Source organism: Oncorhynchus gorbuscha, linkage group LG18 (genome assembly GCF_021184085.1).
Source record: "Oncorhynchus gorbuscha isolate QuinsamMale2020 ecotype Even-year linkage group LG18, OgorEven_v1.0, whole genome shotgun sequence".
Taxonomy (NCBI): domain Eukaryota; kingdom Metazoa; phylum Chordata; class Actinopteri; order Salmoniformes; family Salmonidae; genus Oncorhynchus; species Oncorhynchus gorbuscha.
This window is the reverse complement of record NC_060190.1, coordinates 45,116,543-45,133,574: the sequence shown is the minus strand read 5'-3', so window position 1 is coordinate 45,133,574 and position 17,032 is coordinate 45,116,543. Positions and strand designations below refer to the sequence as shown.

General features: G+C 44.1%; 1 protein-coding gene across 1 annotated transcript in view; it reads left to right on the top strand.

Annotated features, from left to right (window-relative positions):
- LOC124004032 (disco-interacting protein 2 homolog B-A-like) overlaps positions 1–11,258 on the top strand; it is an 84,930-nt gene extending 73,672 nt beyond the window's left edge. The window contains exons 20-38 of the mRNA XM_046312771.1: positions 172–252; positions 338–465; positions 1,281–1,395; positions 1,527–1,728; positions 1,889–2,001; positions 3,285–3,365; positions 3,491–3,614; positions 3,687–3,808; positions 5,545–5,656; positions 7,846–7,955; positions 8,210–8,340; positions 8,538–8,706; positions 8,781–8,951; positions 9,350–9,411; positions 9,508–9,565; positions 9,684–9,758; positions 9,954–10,128; positions 10,313–10,436; positions 10,619–11,258. Coding sequence (XP_046168727.1) covers positions 172–252; positions 338–465; positions 1,281–1,395; positions 1,527–1,728; positions 1,889–2,001; positions 3,285–3,365; positions 3,491–3,614; positions 3,687–3,808; positions 5,545–5,656; positions 7,846–7,955; positions 8,210–8,340; positions 8,538–8,706; positions 8,781–8,951; positions 9,350–9,411; positions 9,508–9,565; positions 9,684–9,758; positions 9,954–10,128; positions 10,313–10,436; positions 10,619–10,871 — 2,406 coding nt within the window. The 3' untranslated portion in view covers positions 10,872–11,258. The remainder of the gene's footprint in view (positions 1–171; positions 253–337; positions 466–1,280; positions 1,396–1,526; positions 1,729–1,888; positions 2,002–3,284; positions 3,366–3,490; positions 3,615–3,686; positions 3,809–5,544; positions 5,657–7,845; positions 7,956–8,209; positions 8,341–8,537; positions 8,707–8,780; positions 8,952–9,349; positions 9,412–9,507; positions 9,566–9,683; positions 9,759–9,953; positions 10,129–10,312; positions 10,437–10,618) is intronic.
- Positions 11,259–17,032: the final 5,774 nt, after the last annotated feature.

The following is a 17,032-nucleotide window of genomic DNA, read 5'->3' as shown; positions in this document are numbered from 1 at the left end:
CTGTCTTTTTCTTTCTCTCTCTCTTTCTTTCTCTCTTTCTCTCTCTTTCTCTCTCTCTCTTTCTTTCTTTCTTTCTTTCTTTCTCTCTCTTCTCTCTCTCTCTTTCTTTCTCTCTTTCTTTCTTTCTCTCTCTCTCTTTCTCTCTCTTTCTCTCTCTCTCTCTCTCTCTAGGTGATTCCTGTCAATGCTCTTGGTGCTCCTATTGGAGAGATCCCTTTTGTGAGATCTGGACTCCTAGGCTTCGTAGGACCCGTAAGTAAGACTGTCTTGTGACTGTGTGCGTGTGTCCATATTCACGTGCAGTGTGTATTGAATGCTGTGTCTAACCCTTCTACAGGGCAGTCTGATATTTGTGGTGGGGAAGAACGAAGGCTTGCTGATGGTGAGTGGGAGGAGACACAACGCTGATGACTTGGTGGCCACAGCACTGGCCGTGGAGCCTGTCAAGACTGTGTATCGTGGGAGGTGAGTACTGTGTGTGTGCGTGCATTCGTGTGTGTGTGCATGTGTCAGCATGTATTTGAAGGGACACTGTGAGTCAGGTATATTGGGGATTGAGCATAGAGCTGTATAGAGATCATTACTTGGATATAACCTGTTTTTGCATGGACATTGCCATTGAGGGCTTCCACCAGTTTAAAGTAGTCAACTGGGTGGGGATTCCTATGGGTTGGGAGTGATCAGCCATTGACCAAAATGTGTCATCTTCAAATTGGTTTGCCAAGTTTGTAAATGGCTTTAAACTATATTACATAATCTAGTGGCCACAATAAATGAATGACACACAAGATGTGGTTCAAGACTCCAGCACTGCAGGTTGCAGTAAGTCACCAATATTAGCTTTACACTTTTTTTTAATCTAAAGAAAATGGACTACTTTAAACCGAAGATAGCCTCAATGTCGCTGCTCATGCTGTCACAGACTCCATAATGTCACAGATGCAACGTTGCAGTCTATGGCATTAAGCTTTGTTTGTTGTGTATCACCACTGTCATCTGGTGGTCATTAGGGAGCACTGCAGGCCCATAGTGCACTCCAATATGAGTGTATACAGCATGTTTCTGTGTGGGATGTGGGGGTGTATTGGCTCCGAAAAGAGAATCTCAAGCTGTGAAAATGCTTGTTATCCAGAGCAGTTTTGTGTGTGTAGGAATTGCAGTGTTCTCTGCTTTATGTGTGGATGTACATATACAGTTTATGGAAGGAGAGGTCAATATCTATGTGTGTGACTATGGATCTTTGCAGACATTCTAATTGTGTGCGTGCGTGTGTGTGTCAGGATTGCGGTGTTCTCTGTGACAGTGTTCTATGATGAGAGGATAGTGGTTGTGGCAGAGCAGAGGCCAGATGCCAGTGAGGAGGACAGCTTCCAGTGGATGAGCCGAGTACTGCAGGTAGCTAACCCCTCTACAAACACCTCTTTCTTGGTACATTCCAAAATTAACACCACAGTTTTCAATATACTCTAAACACTTGATTAGAGAAGTTGTCTAATTGAGGGGTGTTGTGTGTGTCCACTGTCCAGGCCATTGACAGTATTCACCAGGTGGGTTTGTACTGCCTAGCCCTGGTGCCTGCCAACACATTACCCAAGACCCACCTGGGAGGGATCCACATCTTCGAGACCAAGCAGCACTTCCTGGATGGCAACCTACACCCCTGTAACATCCTCATGTGCCCCCATACCTGTGTCACCAACCTCCCCAAACCACGGCAGAAACAGCCAGGTACAGTAGGCTCAGCTCAGGAGATCATAGAGCAAAACTTGGCAACTGGTTGGCTTACAGTGGCCATGACTTTTGAGCTAGGGACTTTATTGTGAATATTGTGAAAATGCATCTCTCTTTATGTCTCCCTCTCTCTCTTTTTCTTTCTTTCTTTCTTTAGTGGGTGTGGGTCCAGCCTCCATCATGGTGGGGAACCTGGTAGCAGGGAAGAGGATAGCCCAGGCAGCAGGCAGGGATCTGGGCATGATCGAGGACCAGGACCTGATCAGGAAGGTAGGACCACCTCTCTCATCATCATCAGTTAGAAAGGACCCACATGCACGGTGGCCCATAGATAGCATGGTAGGGACTATAGCAGTTGTTGGTACTACTAACCTGGCCATTGTTTGTAGCCAACACTACAAACAATGGCATGCCTACTGCTGGATAGTCACGTTCGGTGCGCTGTTTGTCTGCCGCCATATTGGTTGCAGACAGCGGTCCAATATGGGCTTGCCTGCAGTGGTGTGCTGCCTCTTTGCCACCATTGGTCCAGTAAGTGTTTGCTTGTCGGGTAGTTAGACCGGACAAGATAGCTGGTAAACCATGTGAGCAACATGATGCGTTCTTTCTTCTGTCCTAATGCACTCGTCTCTCTCTGGACGTAACATTACATAGCTCCGTATGTGGCCTACTATGATGGTAAGAGCTACTGCCCCCTCCCTACCCACCACACCCTGGTTCTTCCTTTGCTTCTGTCTGCAATGTGCTGTACAGTGACGCGCTCAATGTGAATGGGGTTATTTTTCAGTTGCACACGCAAATAATTCTGTGGATGCATCGCTAAGTTCTGGCAAGATGTGAGATCTTGCATGGTTGTCAGAATTGATGCTCTGAATCTACACGTGCTAATGTATTATGCCATTTATTTTCCTTCTGCATCACAGCACAGTTATGGGGACAGTCTGACGTAGCATATCTTAATGTCACCTTATGCCCCATGCCTTCCATTGGCTCCCATCATCTCCTGAATGTTCAAAACATTACACACACAGACACACACAGGTCTTGCTCGTCTGCAGAGATCCAAACATGCACATCTGCTCTTCATGTGCTTTGCTGTTTTTTCCCCAATTTGATTTCTCCCCATAATTGCGATTAGCTACAACTTAAATCAGTTTTTCATTATTTTAAGGAGTAGTTTGGCTAATGCTGCATGGTGTAAATTGACAATTTCCTTGATATTTTGCCAATGGGAGTGACAGTTGCCTTCCTCCTGGTAGAAAAGCTACCAACTGAGGACATTTTGGCTTCAGGGCTATTTACTGCAGTGCACCTGTACTGGCCATCTTCATGTCCTTAGACTTACTGTAACTTAAAGGAATTAACTTGATGAAATTCAAGTTCTGTCAGGTTTATCCCATCAGCAAAATACAACTCATATTATATTTATTTGTAGTTATTTAGTGTTGATATTAATATATATTTTTCCCCTCATGTTGATATACAATTGATATATATGCATATTGATACGATATCTATGTAATGACCTTTGACCATGTCTTTTCTCTCCTCAGCACCAGTTCCTGTCCGAGGCTCTACAGTGGAGGGCACAGACTGACCCAGACCACTGTCTCTACGTGCTGCTCAATGCAAAGGTAGCACTCTCACTCTTATAGACTCACTCTCACACGTATTACAATAAACAGAACCCCCCATATACAGTTGTGCCCAGTTGTAAATAAACCCCTTGCCCTTACCCTCTCTAACTCCTGTGCTTCAGGGGGTAGCGGTATCCACAGCAACATGTGTGCAGCTGCATAAGCGGGCGGAGAAGATTGCAGCGGCGCTCACAGAGAAAGGCAGCATCAACACCGGGGACAACGTGGTGCTGCTCTACCCTCCTGGTGAGTCCTTTCGGTCTGTCCGTCAGACTCTGTTGAGGATGACATAGAGTTACAGTCAGTCTCTCTCTCTAGGTATTGACCTGATAGCCTCCTTCTATGGCTGTCTGTACGCTGGCTGTGTTCCTGTCACTGTCAGACCTCCTCATCCACAGAACCTGGCAGCCACACTTCCCACTGTCCGCATGATCATCGACGTAAGTGTGTGTGTTTGTGTGTATACAGTTGAAGTCAGAAGTTTACATACAACTTAGCCAAATACATTTAAACTCCCTTTTTCACAATTCCTGACATTTAATCCTAGTAAAAATTCCCTGCCTTTGGTCAGTTAGGATAACCACTTTATTTTCAGAATGTGAAATGTCAGAATAATATTAGAGAGAATGATTTATTTCAGCTTTTATTTCTTTCATCACATTCCCAGTGGGTCAGAAGTTTACATACCCTCAATTAGTATTTGTTAGCATTGCCTTTAAATTGTTTAACTTGGGTCAAACGTTTTGGGTAGCCTTCCACAAGCTTCTCACAATAAGTTGGGTGAATTTTGGCCCATTCCTCCTGACAGAGCTGGTGTAACTGAGTCAGGTTTGTAGGCCTCCTTGCTCGCACACACTTTTTCAGTTATGCCCACAAATTTTCTAGGATTGAGGTCAGGGCTTTGTGATGGCCACTACAATACTTTGACTTTGCTGTCCTTAAGCCGGTTTGCCACAACTTTTGAAGTATGCTTGGGGTCATTGTCCATTTGGAAGACTCATTTGTGACCAAGCTTTAACTTCCTGACTGATGTCTTGAGATGTTGCTTAAATATATCCACATAATTTCCCTTCCTCAAGATGCCATCTATTTTGTGAAGTACACCAGTCCCTCCTGCAGCAAAGCACCCCCACAACATGATGCTGCTACCCCCGCGCTTCACGGTTGGGATAGTGTTCTTCTGCTTGCAATCCTCCCCCTTTTTCCTCCAAACATAACAATGGTCATTGTGGCCAAACAGTTCTATTTTTGTTTCATCAGACCAGAGGACATTTCTCCAAAAAGTACGATCTTTATTCCCATGTGCAGTTGCAAACCGTAGTCTGGCTTTTTTATGGCGGTTTTGGAGCAGTGGCTTCTTCCTTGCTCAGCGGCCTTTCATGTTATGTCGATATAGGACTCGTTTTACTGTGGATAGAGATACTTTTGTACCGGTTTCCTCCAGCATCTTCACATGGACCTTTGCTGTTGTTCTGGGATTGGATTGCACTTTTCGCACCAAAACGCGTCTCCTTACTGAGTGGTATGACAGCTGCGTGGGTCCCATGGTATTTATACGTGCATACTACTGTTTGTACAGATGAACGTGGTACCTTCAAGCATTTGGAAATTGCTCCCAAGGCTGAACCAGACTTGTTTTCTGAGGTCTTGGCTGATTTCTTTTGATTTTTCCATTATGTCAAGCAAAGGGGCACTATGTTTGAAGGTAGGCCTTGAAATACATCCACAGGTACACCTCCAATTGACTCAAATGATGTTAATTAGCCCATCAGAAGCTTCTAAAGCCATGACATCATTTTCTAGAATTTTCCAAGTGTTTTAAAGGCACAGTCAACTTAGTGTAGGTAAACTTCTGACCCATTGGAATTGTGATACAGTGAAATAATCTGTCTGTAATCAATCGTTGGAAAAGGTACTTGTGTCATGCACAAAATAGATGTCCTAACTGACTTGCCAAAACTATAGTTTGTTAACAAGACAATTTGTGGAGACTCTAACCTAAGTGTATTTAAACTTCCGACTTCAACTGTATGTACTATCTTTTGATCAAGTCAGTGTATGAGGTTGGGTGCTTTCTTATGAGCATAGTGTTTGAGTGTAATTATTTTGGTCTTCCAAATGTAGACAAAGGTAGACAAACTAACATGTTGTTTGTGGTGCCTCTGTCTGTCCCCAGGTCAGTAAAGCTGCCTGTATCCTTACCACTCAGAACCTCATGAGGATCCTACGCTCTAAAGAGGCTGCTGCCACTCTGAACATTAAAACATGGCCGACAATCATAGACACAGGTACCAAAGACCAGGGGTTCTTAAACTTTTTGGTCCCGGGGACCCCTTTTGGGGTAGCAAATTCACACCCTCATATTCAGAACACAACTTGAGTGTGATAAAAATAGCATACAATGAGTTGTCCTATGACTTTGGCAGTGCATGGCCAGATGAACCAAGTCTCAGGCCCTGGGATGGAACATAGAGCATTCTTTTGCAAATTTCCTGCAATTCTACACATTTTGCCATGAGGCAGAGAGAAAACTTAACTGTTTAAAATTTAAATTACAGTGAATTTATGTAAAGTATTGAGTTGAAAAGTTGATAATTGGTGGACTACTGTGGATACCAATATCCCTGTGAGCTTCCCAGGCACGTGATGCCCAGGTTTAAGAAAATATATGGTATATTAATTATATTGTATTGTATTATGCCATCTAAACTTATTCCACAGATCCCTTGGACAAAATTAGTTTAATCTATTTTTAAAAAAGGTGTGTGTATGTATATATATATATATATTTATTTATTATTATTATATATATATATAGAGCAATCATATATATAAATAAATATATATATACTGCTCAAAAAAATAAAGGGAACACTTAAACAACACAATGTAACTCTAAGTCAATCACACTTCAGTGAAATCAAACTGTCCACTTAGGAAGCAACACTGATTGACAATCAATTTCACATGCTGTTGTGCAAATGGAATAGACAACGGGTGGAAATTATAGGCAATTAGCAAGACACCCCCAATAAAGGAGTGGTTCTGCAGGTGGTGACCACAGACCACTTCTCAGTTCCTATGCTTCCTGGCTGATGTTTTGGTCACTTTTGAATGCTGGTGGTGCTTTCACTCTAGTGGTAGCATGAGACGGAGTCTACAACCCAAACAAGTGGCTCAGGTAGTGCAGCTCATCCAGGATGGCACATCAATGCGAGCTGTGGCAAGAAGGTTTGCTCTGTCTGTCAGCGTAGCGTCCAGAGCATGGAGGCGCTACCAGGAGACAGCCCAGTACATCAGGAGACGTGGAGGAGGCCGAAGGAGGGCAACAACCCAGAAGCAGGACCTCTACCTCCGCCTTTGTGCAAGGAGGAGCAGGAGGAGCACTGCCAGAGCCCTGCAAAATGACCTCCAGCAGGCCACAAATGTGCATGTGTCTGCTCAAACTGTCAGAAACAGACTCCATGAGGGTGGTATGAGGGCCCGACATCCACAGGTGGGGGTTGTGCTTACAGCCCAACAGGACGTTCGGCATTTGCCAGAGAACACGAAGATTGGCAAATTTGCCACTGGCGCCCTGTGCTCTTCACAGATGAAAGCAGGTTCACACTGAGCACATGTGACAGTCTGGAGACACCGTGGAGAACGTTCTGCTGCCTGCAACATCCTCCAGCATGACTGGTTTGGAGGTGGGTCAGTCATGGTGTGGGGTGGCATTTCTTTGGGGGGCCGCACAGCCCTCCATGTGCTCGCCAGAGGTAGCCTGACTGCCATTAGGTACCGAGATGAGATCCTCAGACCCCTTGTGAGACCATATGCTGGTGCGGTTGGCCCTGGGTTCCTCCTAATGCAAGACAATGCTAGACCTCATGTGGCTGGAGTGTGTCAACAGTTCCTGCAAGAGGAAGGCATTGATGCTATGGACTGGCCCGCCCATTCCCCAGACCTGAATCCAATTGAGCACATCTGGGACAGCATGTCTCACTCCATCCACCAACGCCACGTTGCACCACAGACTGTCCAGGAGTTGGCGGATGCTTTAGTCCAGGTCTGGTAGGAGATCCCTCAGGAGACCATCCGCCACCTCATCAGGACCATGCCCAGGCTTTGTAGGGAGGTCATACAGGCACGTGGAGGCCACACACACTACTGAGCCTCATTTTGACTTGTTTTCAGGACATTACATCAAAGTTGGATCAGCCTGTAGTGTGGTTTTCCACTTTAATTTTGAATGTGACTCCAAATCCAGACCTCCATGGGTTGATAAATTTGATTTCCATTGATAATTTGTGTGATTTTGTTGTCAGCACATTCAACTATGTAGATCAGATCTAGGATGTGTTATTTTAGTGTTCCCTTTATTCTTTTATAAAGTACCTCCACACCCCACTTTGAGAACCCTGCCATAGAAGATACAGAACATATATAACCTGAGCCAGAGAAACTCAACCTTGTTGTGCATGTTCCCTTCTTCCAGATGACCTCCCTCGCCATAGACCCCCCACGATCTACAAGCCCCCCACGGCAGAGATGATCGCCTATCTGGACTTCAGTGTGTCCACCACGGGTATGCTCACTGGGGTCAAGGTAAGGTCATCTACAGGAGGCTACCGCTGGGGCTCAATACTCTAAAACAGCCCCAGATAGTTTGTAAACCTATGGTAGCCCATAAGCAGCCTGCCATCGGCAAAGTCAGTAGCCAACGGCCCATTTTGCTCATCTGCTTTACAGTGGGCCAATGGCGGTAGCCATAACCATGGCTTTAGTAGTTGATTCTGCTTCTCTTATTGGTTGTTTCATTGTGATGTGTGTGTGATTGGATGTGTGTCTCTGGCCATCAGATCTCCCATTCAGCAGTCAGTGCTCTGTGTCGCTCCATCAAGCTACAGTGTGAGCTCTACTCCTCACGCCAAATAGCCATCTGCCTGGACCCTTACTGTGGCTTGGGCTTTGTACTGTGGTGCCTCGCAAGGTAACACACACACACACACACACACACACACACACACACACACACACACACACACACACACACACACACACACACACACACACACACACACACACACACACACACACACACACACACACACACACACACACAGGGTATCTTTATCTCTCTCGCTTACACACATACTGAACACACACCTTCTTGTTTCCTGTGTGTAGTGTGTACTCGGGCCACCAGTCCATCCTAATCCCTCCTATGGAGTTGGAGAGCTGTCTGCCCCTGTGGCTGAGCACCCTGAGCCAGTACCGCATCAGAGACACCTTCTGCTCCTACTCTGTCATGGAGCTCTGCACCAAGGGGATAGGCACGCAGACAGAGATACTCAAAGTGAGTACAATACATATACACACACACGCACACGCACAAGCACACGCTAACTGTCCTTCTCTCTTTCCCTCCAGGCGCGGGGGCTGAACCTGTCATGTGTGAGGAGCTGTGTGGTGATAGCAGAGGAGCGTGCTCGTCTGGCCCTCACCATGTCATTCTCCAAGCTGTTTAAGGACCTGGGCCTCTCCCCCCGCGCTGTCAGCACAGCCTTTGGATCCAGGGTCAACCTGGCCATTTGCATGCAGGTATTCAACCAGCTAGAATCAGTTCTGTGTGGAGTTACTAGGCAACAGGGATTTTTATAAGATGGAAGCATAAGTCACTTGTTTGGAAAGATAGACTTTTATTAATGGCTAAAGGAAAACATGAATGTTTTGACGGCCATGGCCAATGTTCCTATGATTTGTGGCTGAACCTTGACTCATGTTGTTTGATGCGCTAACCAGTGTCTCCCTGAACTGGAGGCTAAAGCCTTCTGTTAACTATACATACTAGAAGAGTCACATGTAAATAGAGGACTCTGAGGGTTGTATGCCAGGTCAGTTAGTACAGCAGGACCTCACTGTATGTCTCCTCAAGGACTGATCCATGTACAGTGGATGTGTATCTGAGTTTTCAGTCAAGTTTTCTGCGTGTTTCTCAGGGAACCACTGGACCGGACCCCTCCACTGTGTATGTGGACATGAAGTCCCTCCGCCATGACAGGTGAGAACATATGTGTTGCAGCTTTGACACTGAGGATATTTTTGTTTTTACAATATTGAGTTCACCATCACAATGTGCTTTCACTTTCTGTCTCAGGGTGAGGCTGGTGGAGAGAGGGGCCCCTCAGAGTCTCCCTTTGATGGAGTCTGGAAAAGTAAGTCTCCCCTGATGGATCCACACACATTACATGCCCTTTTGTATTCAGAAACAAGATGAGTTGTTGTGGGAGTTTGTTGTTCACCATCAGTCTCTACTCTTATCACTTTCTCTAGATCTTACCAGGAGTCAGGGTGATCATTGTGAACCCAGAGACCAGAGGACCTCTAGGAGATTCCCATCTAGGGGAGGTGAGGGGAGAGAGAATACTAATATTAGATTGAAAATGTCAACATGTGGCATTGATAAAAGGATGGGCAATAAGAAGGGTATAATTAGGAAAAACGCATATCCCCGTCAATAACCAACAATTCTCCTCATATATTACTCTCCTAGTCTATCCTTAACTGTACATTGTCCCCTACTCTGCTCTCTGTCTCTGTCAGATCTGGATCAACAGCCCTCACAGTGCCAGTGGCTACTATACCATCTATGGAGAGGAGAGCCTGCAGGCCGACCACTTTAACACCAAGCTGAGCTTTGGAGACCCCACGACCCTGTGGGCCAGGACTGGCTACCTGGGCTTCGTCAAGAGGACTGAACTACTGGATGCCGCTGGGCGTGAGTGGCTGGGCACGGTCAGGGATATGGAAGCTAACGCTAATGGCTAATATAAAAGGGGAGGGCTATGGAGGCTAACACTAATGGCTAACATGAAAAGGGAGACATACTAGGGATCTGATTAGGGCTAAATGAACTATCCCAACATTCCCGGTAATTCAACATATTTCCTCTCTGTGATCAGATCGTCATGACGCCCTGTTTGTGGTGGGTTCCCTGGATGAGACTCTGGAGCTTAGGGGACTGCGCTACCACCCCATCGACATCGAGACATCTGTGTCCCGGGCTCACCGCAGCATCGCAGAGAGGTCAGAACACCGGAGGGTCCCAGGAAACCTTACTTTATTGTCCAATTGGTTTATCTGTTTTCATAATTGGAGGGAGATGAAGAGATTTCTTAGTGTTTGTGTGTGTACGTGCGCACGAGTGTACTGCATCTTTGTCTGACATTTGATTTTAATATAACCCCTTTTTCATGTATCCCATGCAGTGCGGTGTTCACGTGGACCAACCTACTGGTGGTGGTGGCTGAGCTGTGTGGCTCAGAGCAGGATGCCCTGGACCTGGTGCCCCTGGTCACCAATGTGGTGCTAGAGGAGCACCATCTTATCGTGGGCGTGGTGGTCATCGTGGACCCAGGGGTCATACCCATCAACTCCAGAGGAGAGAAACAGCGCATGCACCTCCGGGACTCCTTCCTGGCTGACCAACTGGACCCCATCTACGTGGCCTATAATATGTGAGAGGCCAGGTAGATGGGCTGGGCAGATCATCGTATGGTGGAAAAGATTCCGGCTGTTGGAGTGGGGGTTGGGAAGAAAGTAGTTTGGACCAACCTGCTCCATAGACAGAAAATGCATGGTACCACAATGGGCAGTAGGAGGGGGTTGGCTGCACTTTATCGACACAGCCCTTTTTGGGGTGCATGTGGTTCAAATCTTAGGTCTTTTACATTCCAGGTCTGTTGGATTTCAAGAGGCACTGTTGTGTTTTGAGATGTACACTGTATAAAATGGTGTATATATACAGTACCAGTCAAAAGTTTGGACACACCTACTTTTTACAATTTTATACATTGTAGAATAATAGTGAAGACATCAAAACTATGAAATAACACATATGGAATCATGTAGTAACCCAAGAAGTTTTAAACAAACCAAAAATATATTTGAGATTTGAGATTCTTCAAAGTAGCCACCCTTTGCCTTCATGACAGCTTTGCACACTCCTGGCATTATCTCAACCAGCTTCACGAGGTAGTCACTTGGAATGCATTTCAATTAACAGGTGTGCATTTTTAATTTGTGGAATTTCTTTCCTTAATAGTGCATTTCAGCCAGTCAGTTGTGTTGTGACAAGGTAGGGATGGTATACAGAAGATGGCTCTATTTGTAAAAGACCAAGTACATATTATGGCAAGAAGAGCTCAAATAAGCAAAGACAAATTACATTCCATCATTACTTTAAGACATAAAGGTTAGTAAATACGGAAAATTGTGCAGTCGCAAAAAACGACAAGCGCTATGATGAAACGGGCTCTCATGAGTAACCGCCACAGGAAAGGAAGACCCAGAGTTACCTCTGCTGCAGAGGATAAGTTCAATAGAGTTAATTGCACCTCAGATTTCAGCACAAATAAATGGTTCACAGAGTTCAAGTAACAGACACATATCAACATCAACTGGAGACTGGGTGAATCAGGACATCATGGTCGAATTGCTGCAAAGAAACCATTACTAAAGGACCAATAAGAAGAAGAGACTTGATTGGGCCAAGAAACACAAGCAATGGACATTAGACCGGTGGAAATGTGTGCTTGGAGATTTTTGGTTCCAACCGCCGTGTCTTTGTGAGACGCAGGGTAGGTGAACGGAGGATCTCCGCATGCGTGGTTCCCACCGTGAACTATGGAGGAGGAGGTGTAATGGTGTGGGGGTGCTTTGCTGGTGACACTGTCTGTGATTTATTTACAATTCAAAGCACACTTAACCAGCATGGCTACCACAGCATTCTGCAGCGATAAGTCATCCCATCTGGTTTGAGCTTAGTGGGACTATCATTTGTTTTTCAACAGGAAAATGACCCAACACACCTCCAGGCTGTGCAAAGGCTATTTGACCAAGAAGGAAAGTGATTGAGTTCTGCATCAGATGACCTGGCCTCCACAATCACCCGACATCAACCCAGTTGAGATATTTTTGAATGAGTTGGACCGCAGAGGGAAGGAAAAGCAGCCAACAAGTGCTCAGCATATGTGGGAACTCCTTCAAGACTGTTGGAAAAGCATTCCAGGTGAAGCTGGTTGAGAGAATGCCATGAGTGTGCAAAGCTGTCATCAAGGCAAAGGGTGGCTACTTTGAAGAATCGCAAATACAAAATATATTTTTATTTGTTTAACACTTTCTTGGTTACTACATAATTCCATATGTGTTATTTCATAGTTTGTATGTCTTCACTATTATTCTACAATGTAGAAAATAGTAAAAAAAAGACAAACCCTTGAATGAGTAGGTGTCTCCAATCTTTTATCTGGCACTGTATATACACATACACACACACAAAAGTATGTGGACACCCCTTCAAATTAGTGGATTCAGCTATTTCAGCCAAACCTGTTGCTGACAGGTGTATTAAATCGAGCACACAGCCAGGCAATCTCCATAGAGAAACATTGGCAGTAGAATGGCTATACTGAAAAGCTCAGTGACATGGCACCGTCAGAGGATGCCACCTTTCCAACAAGTCAGTTCGTCACATTCGTCAACAGTATGTGCTGTTATTGTGAATTGGAAACGTCTAGGAGCAACAACGGCTCAGCTTCAAGTGGTTGGCCACACAAGCTCACAGAACGGGACTGCTGAAACGCGTAGCGCATAAACATCGCCTGTCGTCGTTTGCAACACTCACTATAGAGTTCCAAACTGTCTCTGGAAGTAACATTGGGACAAGAACTGTTCGTCAGGAGCTTCATGAAATAGGTTTCCATGGCCGAGCAGCCGCACACAAGCCTAAGATCACCATGCGCAATGCCAAGCGGTGGCTGGAGTGGTGTAAAGCTCACCTCCATTGGAGTCTAGAGCAGTGGAAACTCGTTCTCTGGAGTGATGAATCACACTTCACCATCTGGCAGTCCGACGGACGATTCTGGGTTTGGCAAATGCCAGGAGAACGCAAGCTGCCCCAATGCATAGTGCCAACTGAAGAGTTTGGTGGAGAAATACTGGTTTGGGGCTGTTGTTCATGGTTCGTGCTCGGCCCCTTAGTTTCAGGGAAGGGAAATCTTAACGCTACATCATACAATAACATTCTAGATGATTCTATGCTTCCAACGTTGTGGTAACAGTTTGGGGAAGACCCTTTCCTGTTTCAGCATGACAATACCCCTGTGCACAAAGGCGAGGTCCATACAGAAATGGTTTGTGGAGATTGGTGTGGAAGAACTTGACTGGCCTGCACAGAGCCCTGACCTCAACCCCATTGAACACCTTTGGGATAAATTGGAACCCCGACTGTGTGAGCCAGGCCTAATCGTCCAACATCAGTGCCTGACCTCACAAATGTTCTTGTGGTTGAATGGAAGCAAGTCCCCGCAGCAATGTTCCAACATCTAGCGGAAAGCCTTCCCAGAAGAGTGAAGGCTGTTACAGCAGCAAAAGGGGGACCAACTCCATATTAATGCCCATGATTTAGGAATGAGATATATATTTATTTAGTGTTATATTTATATATATCCACCCGGACAGAGTCAGTGTCTACACCAAACACAGCTTTCAACTGGAAGGGAAGAGAACTCTACTCTTGCCACACCCTATACGGCCCTCTTGCCCAATCACACAACACCTCAACAGCCTGACTGGCCCTCTATTTGCACAGTGTCAGGGAGTATTAAGGTGCTGAAGTCAATCTTACCTCTCTCCCCACTCCTCCAAGATCCAATCATCTGCAAGGTATTGCGAGGGGCCAAATAGACGAGGACTTCCTGTCTCTGGGGACATAATTTCCTGGGGTTGAGTGATACAGTATGTACTAAAGACATTCATCTTACTCCATTCTTACTGGCTTTCCTCCCCAAGCTTTCCAGGTCTTACCCAGTCCTTGTTTTTTAAAATTATCTTTAACTTATTCTAAATGCTTGTGCTTGCTTCACCCTGCAGTGACGTGTCTGTGCACTTTGAGGCAGGGGTTTATGAAGGATGTGTAAAGGCATGTTATAAGGAATACCTAGGATAGGATAAGTAATCCCTCTCACCCCCCCTTTAAGATTTAGATGCACTATTGTAAAGTGACTGTTCCACTGGATGTCATAAGGTGAATGCACCAATTTGTAAGTCGCTCTGGATAAGAGCGTCTGCTAAATGACTTAAATGTAATGTAAATGTAATAACACTAATGAACACACATTAGATAGACCAATCAGAAGCAGTAGAGGAAATTAAGTCAGTCAGTCATCATTGGCTGTACTTGCATCACAGGTTTATTGCTTGAAAAGGCTAAATAAGAAATGGAACACATTCTCAACTTTCTTGAATTAAGATGACTTCTTGCCTTATCAAACTTTGCCCATACATGTTTTGTTTTAGTCCGTTGCTGTTCTTCCATTTCATAACTTAGTGTTATTGGAGTGATAATCCTGATTTGATATCCAAAGGGGATGTTTGGAGTAGAACATGGAGGCCATTTACTGTACTGTACCCATCAAGGCCTCTGTATTTTAGATATACTGTATTTCACTGTATAGATATTATTTTAAAATTGTATGTATAAATGTAAAAAAAGAAAAGAAAAAAAATCTATTTATCTCTCTCACCTGATAGTTTTCTGGAAAGCTAACCTAGTTGTGAACAGATGGTGGTGAAAGATTATTGTACATAAGATTTTTTTTTAAACATGTAATGGTAAAGACTAGTGAATTCAAGATCTTAACACTGATCTTGCACGTGTCTATTTTTGATGATCTAATTATGCACATTCCTCATGTTCAAGGAGCATATTAATTGTGAGGAATCATTTTTGAGGAATCAAAGTTCACTAGGGGTTAGCAGAAAGGAACCAGCTAATAGTGCCAGAAGTTTTCCCTGGTCAAGTCACATCAAGTTCGAAGGACCTTGAAAACCACGCCACCATGAATAAGGTTGTCAGGGATTTGTACAGTCAGCCATAACTCCTGGGCCCAACCAGAGATGGGTTTGATGTTATGAGCTTGGGGAGAACGATGAAACCATTATAATGACTGTTTTGTGGCATAGTAAAGCAAGCTCTTATTTTTTGTATGAACCACTAATCAATTTGATTAGATGGAGTGTACTTTTCAGTGAGTGTCCGAAGCTGAGTGATTTGAAGAATGTGAGCGAAAGAATTTGGCAATGCAACATTTTGCATATAAAACAGACTTTCAGGGCCCCAATTTACAAAAGTAGGACTGTCATATTTAATGTAATTATACATTGGCCACTATCATAGTGGTCAGGTTTGAAAATGTAATCATATTCTACTTTAAATCACTGGAACCTGTTTTTATTTTCCCCTGTAAACTTCAATTGCACACCTGAGCCAATCGTATTGTTGGAATCAAGAAGGTAGTATTTCATTGAAACCGAAAACAACATCCACCTGTTTAGGTTTTATTATGTTCCTCTCCTCTCCACACACAATGTTTAGCACTCGGGGAGGAAAGTTTATAATTTACTGTAACCTTTAGAGGTTTTCACGTTATTATTATATTGTATGCTCCTTCCTGTCTGTAAGATTCTAGTGATCCTCAAAATAACATTTTTTCTCCTTGCAGTGGTGTAGGAGTCCATGATGAACTATTCATTATTATAATAATAATTATTATTGTCTAACATGTCTATGCGTAAATAGTTTGTAGTTTTGTTATTTTCAATCCCCCTCCATCTTAAATGTGTGAATGGGGTTTGTCTATATGTAACATTCAGTCATGTTCAACACTACAGCTTAAAAGTTTGCATTCAATTTTGTTGTAATATATGAATAAGAACATTATGGGAAGGTTCTGGACCAGAGATGTGTGTGAGTTAAATAATTGCCCCCCTTATGCTGTTCAATCACAATGTATTGAGCGATGAGAAGCTACCATATGATTTAACCCTATCCATTCAGAAAAACTATAACAGTGACAAGTTATAGCACCATATCCTACATTTTAATTAAAGTTCCAAGTTCACCATGGAATGTATGTCTGCATGACACAGAGACCAAGCACACATCGGCATCAGATTCAAGCACAAAAGGGATAGTTATTTTTGGGGGAGACATTTCAGGGAACAATAGTTGGCTACTCTGACAACCGAGTGAATAATTCTCCCCATGTTGTGTATGTTTGTCCCAGGACTTGCTTGTCATTACTACTAACTGCAATTAATCTACCACTGGGAGGTCAATAAGGGCTTCCTCTTCTCTCTGCTCTCTCCAAAATACTTTTTGACACTATGCAATCAATGGCCGTGCAGTTTAACCCCAATGTTTACACAGCCAGGGGGAAATTCATGTTGCTTATACATTTTGTAATAAATTTACACAAAGAGGACTTCAATTTGACTTGTGGTATTGTACATATAGCACTGCACATATCTCTTTATCTGAGTTGTTCAATCAATATTTTGTGTATGCACTCTTGGTATGCTGTGTATATAAATTATTTTGTTAATAATAATCTCAATTTAAAGGCGGGGCTGATCTTCCTGATTTAGCCTCAGTTTCAATTCTCATCATTAGGAAATGTGACTGAGAACAAGATTTGGGTTTTGGAGGCTTGCTTTGATGTGGGTGTCTCTTGTGTATGTTCAAACGTAGGAGACGTTTTTTGCTTTCACTCTGCCAAAACATTACACAGTTAGTCAGTCACTCTCCCTTCTAGATAACTTGACAGTCTAACCAGGTATTG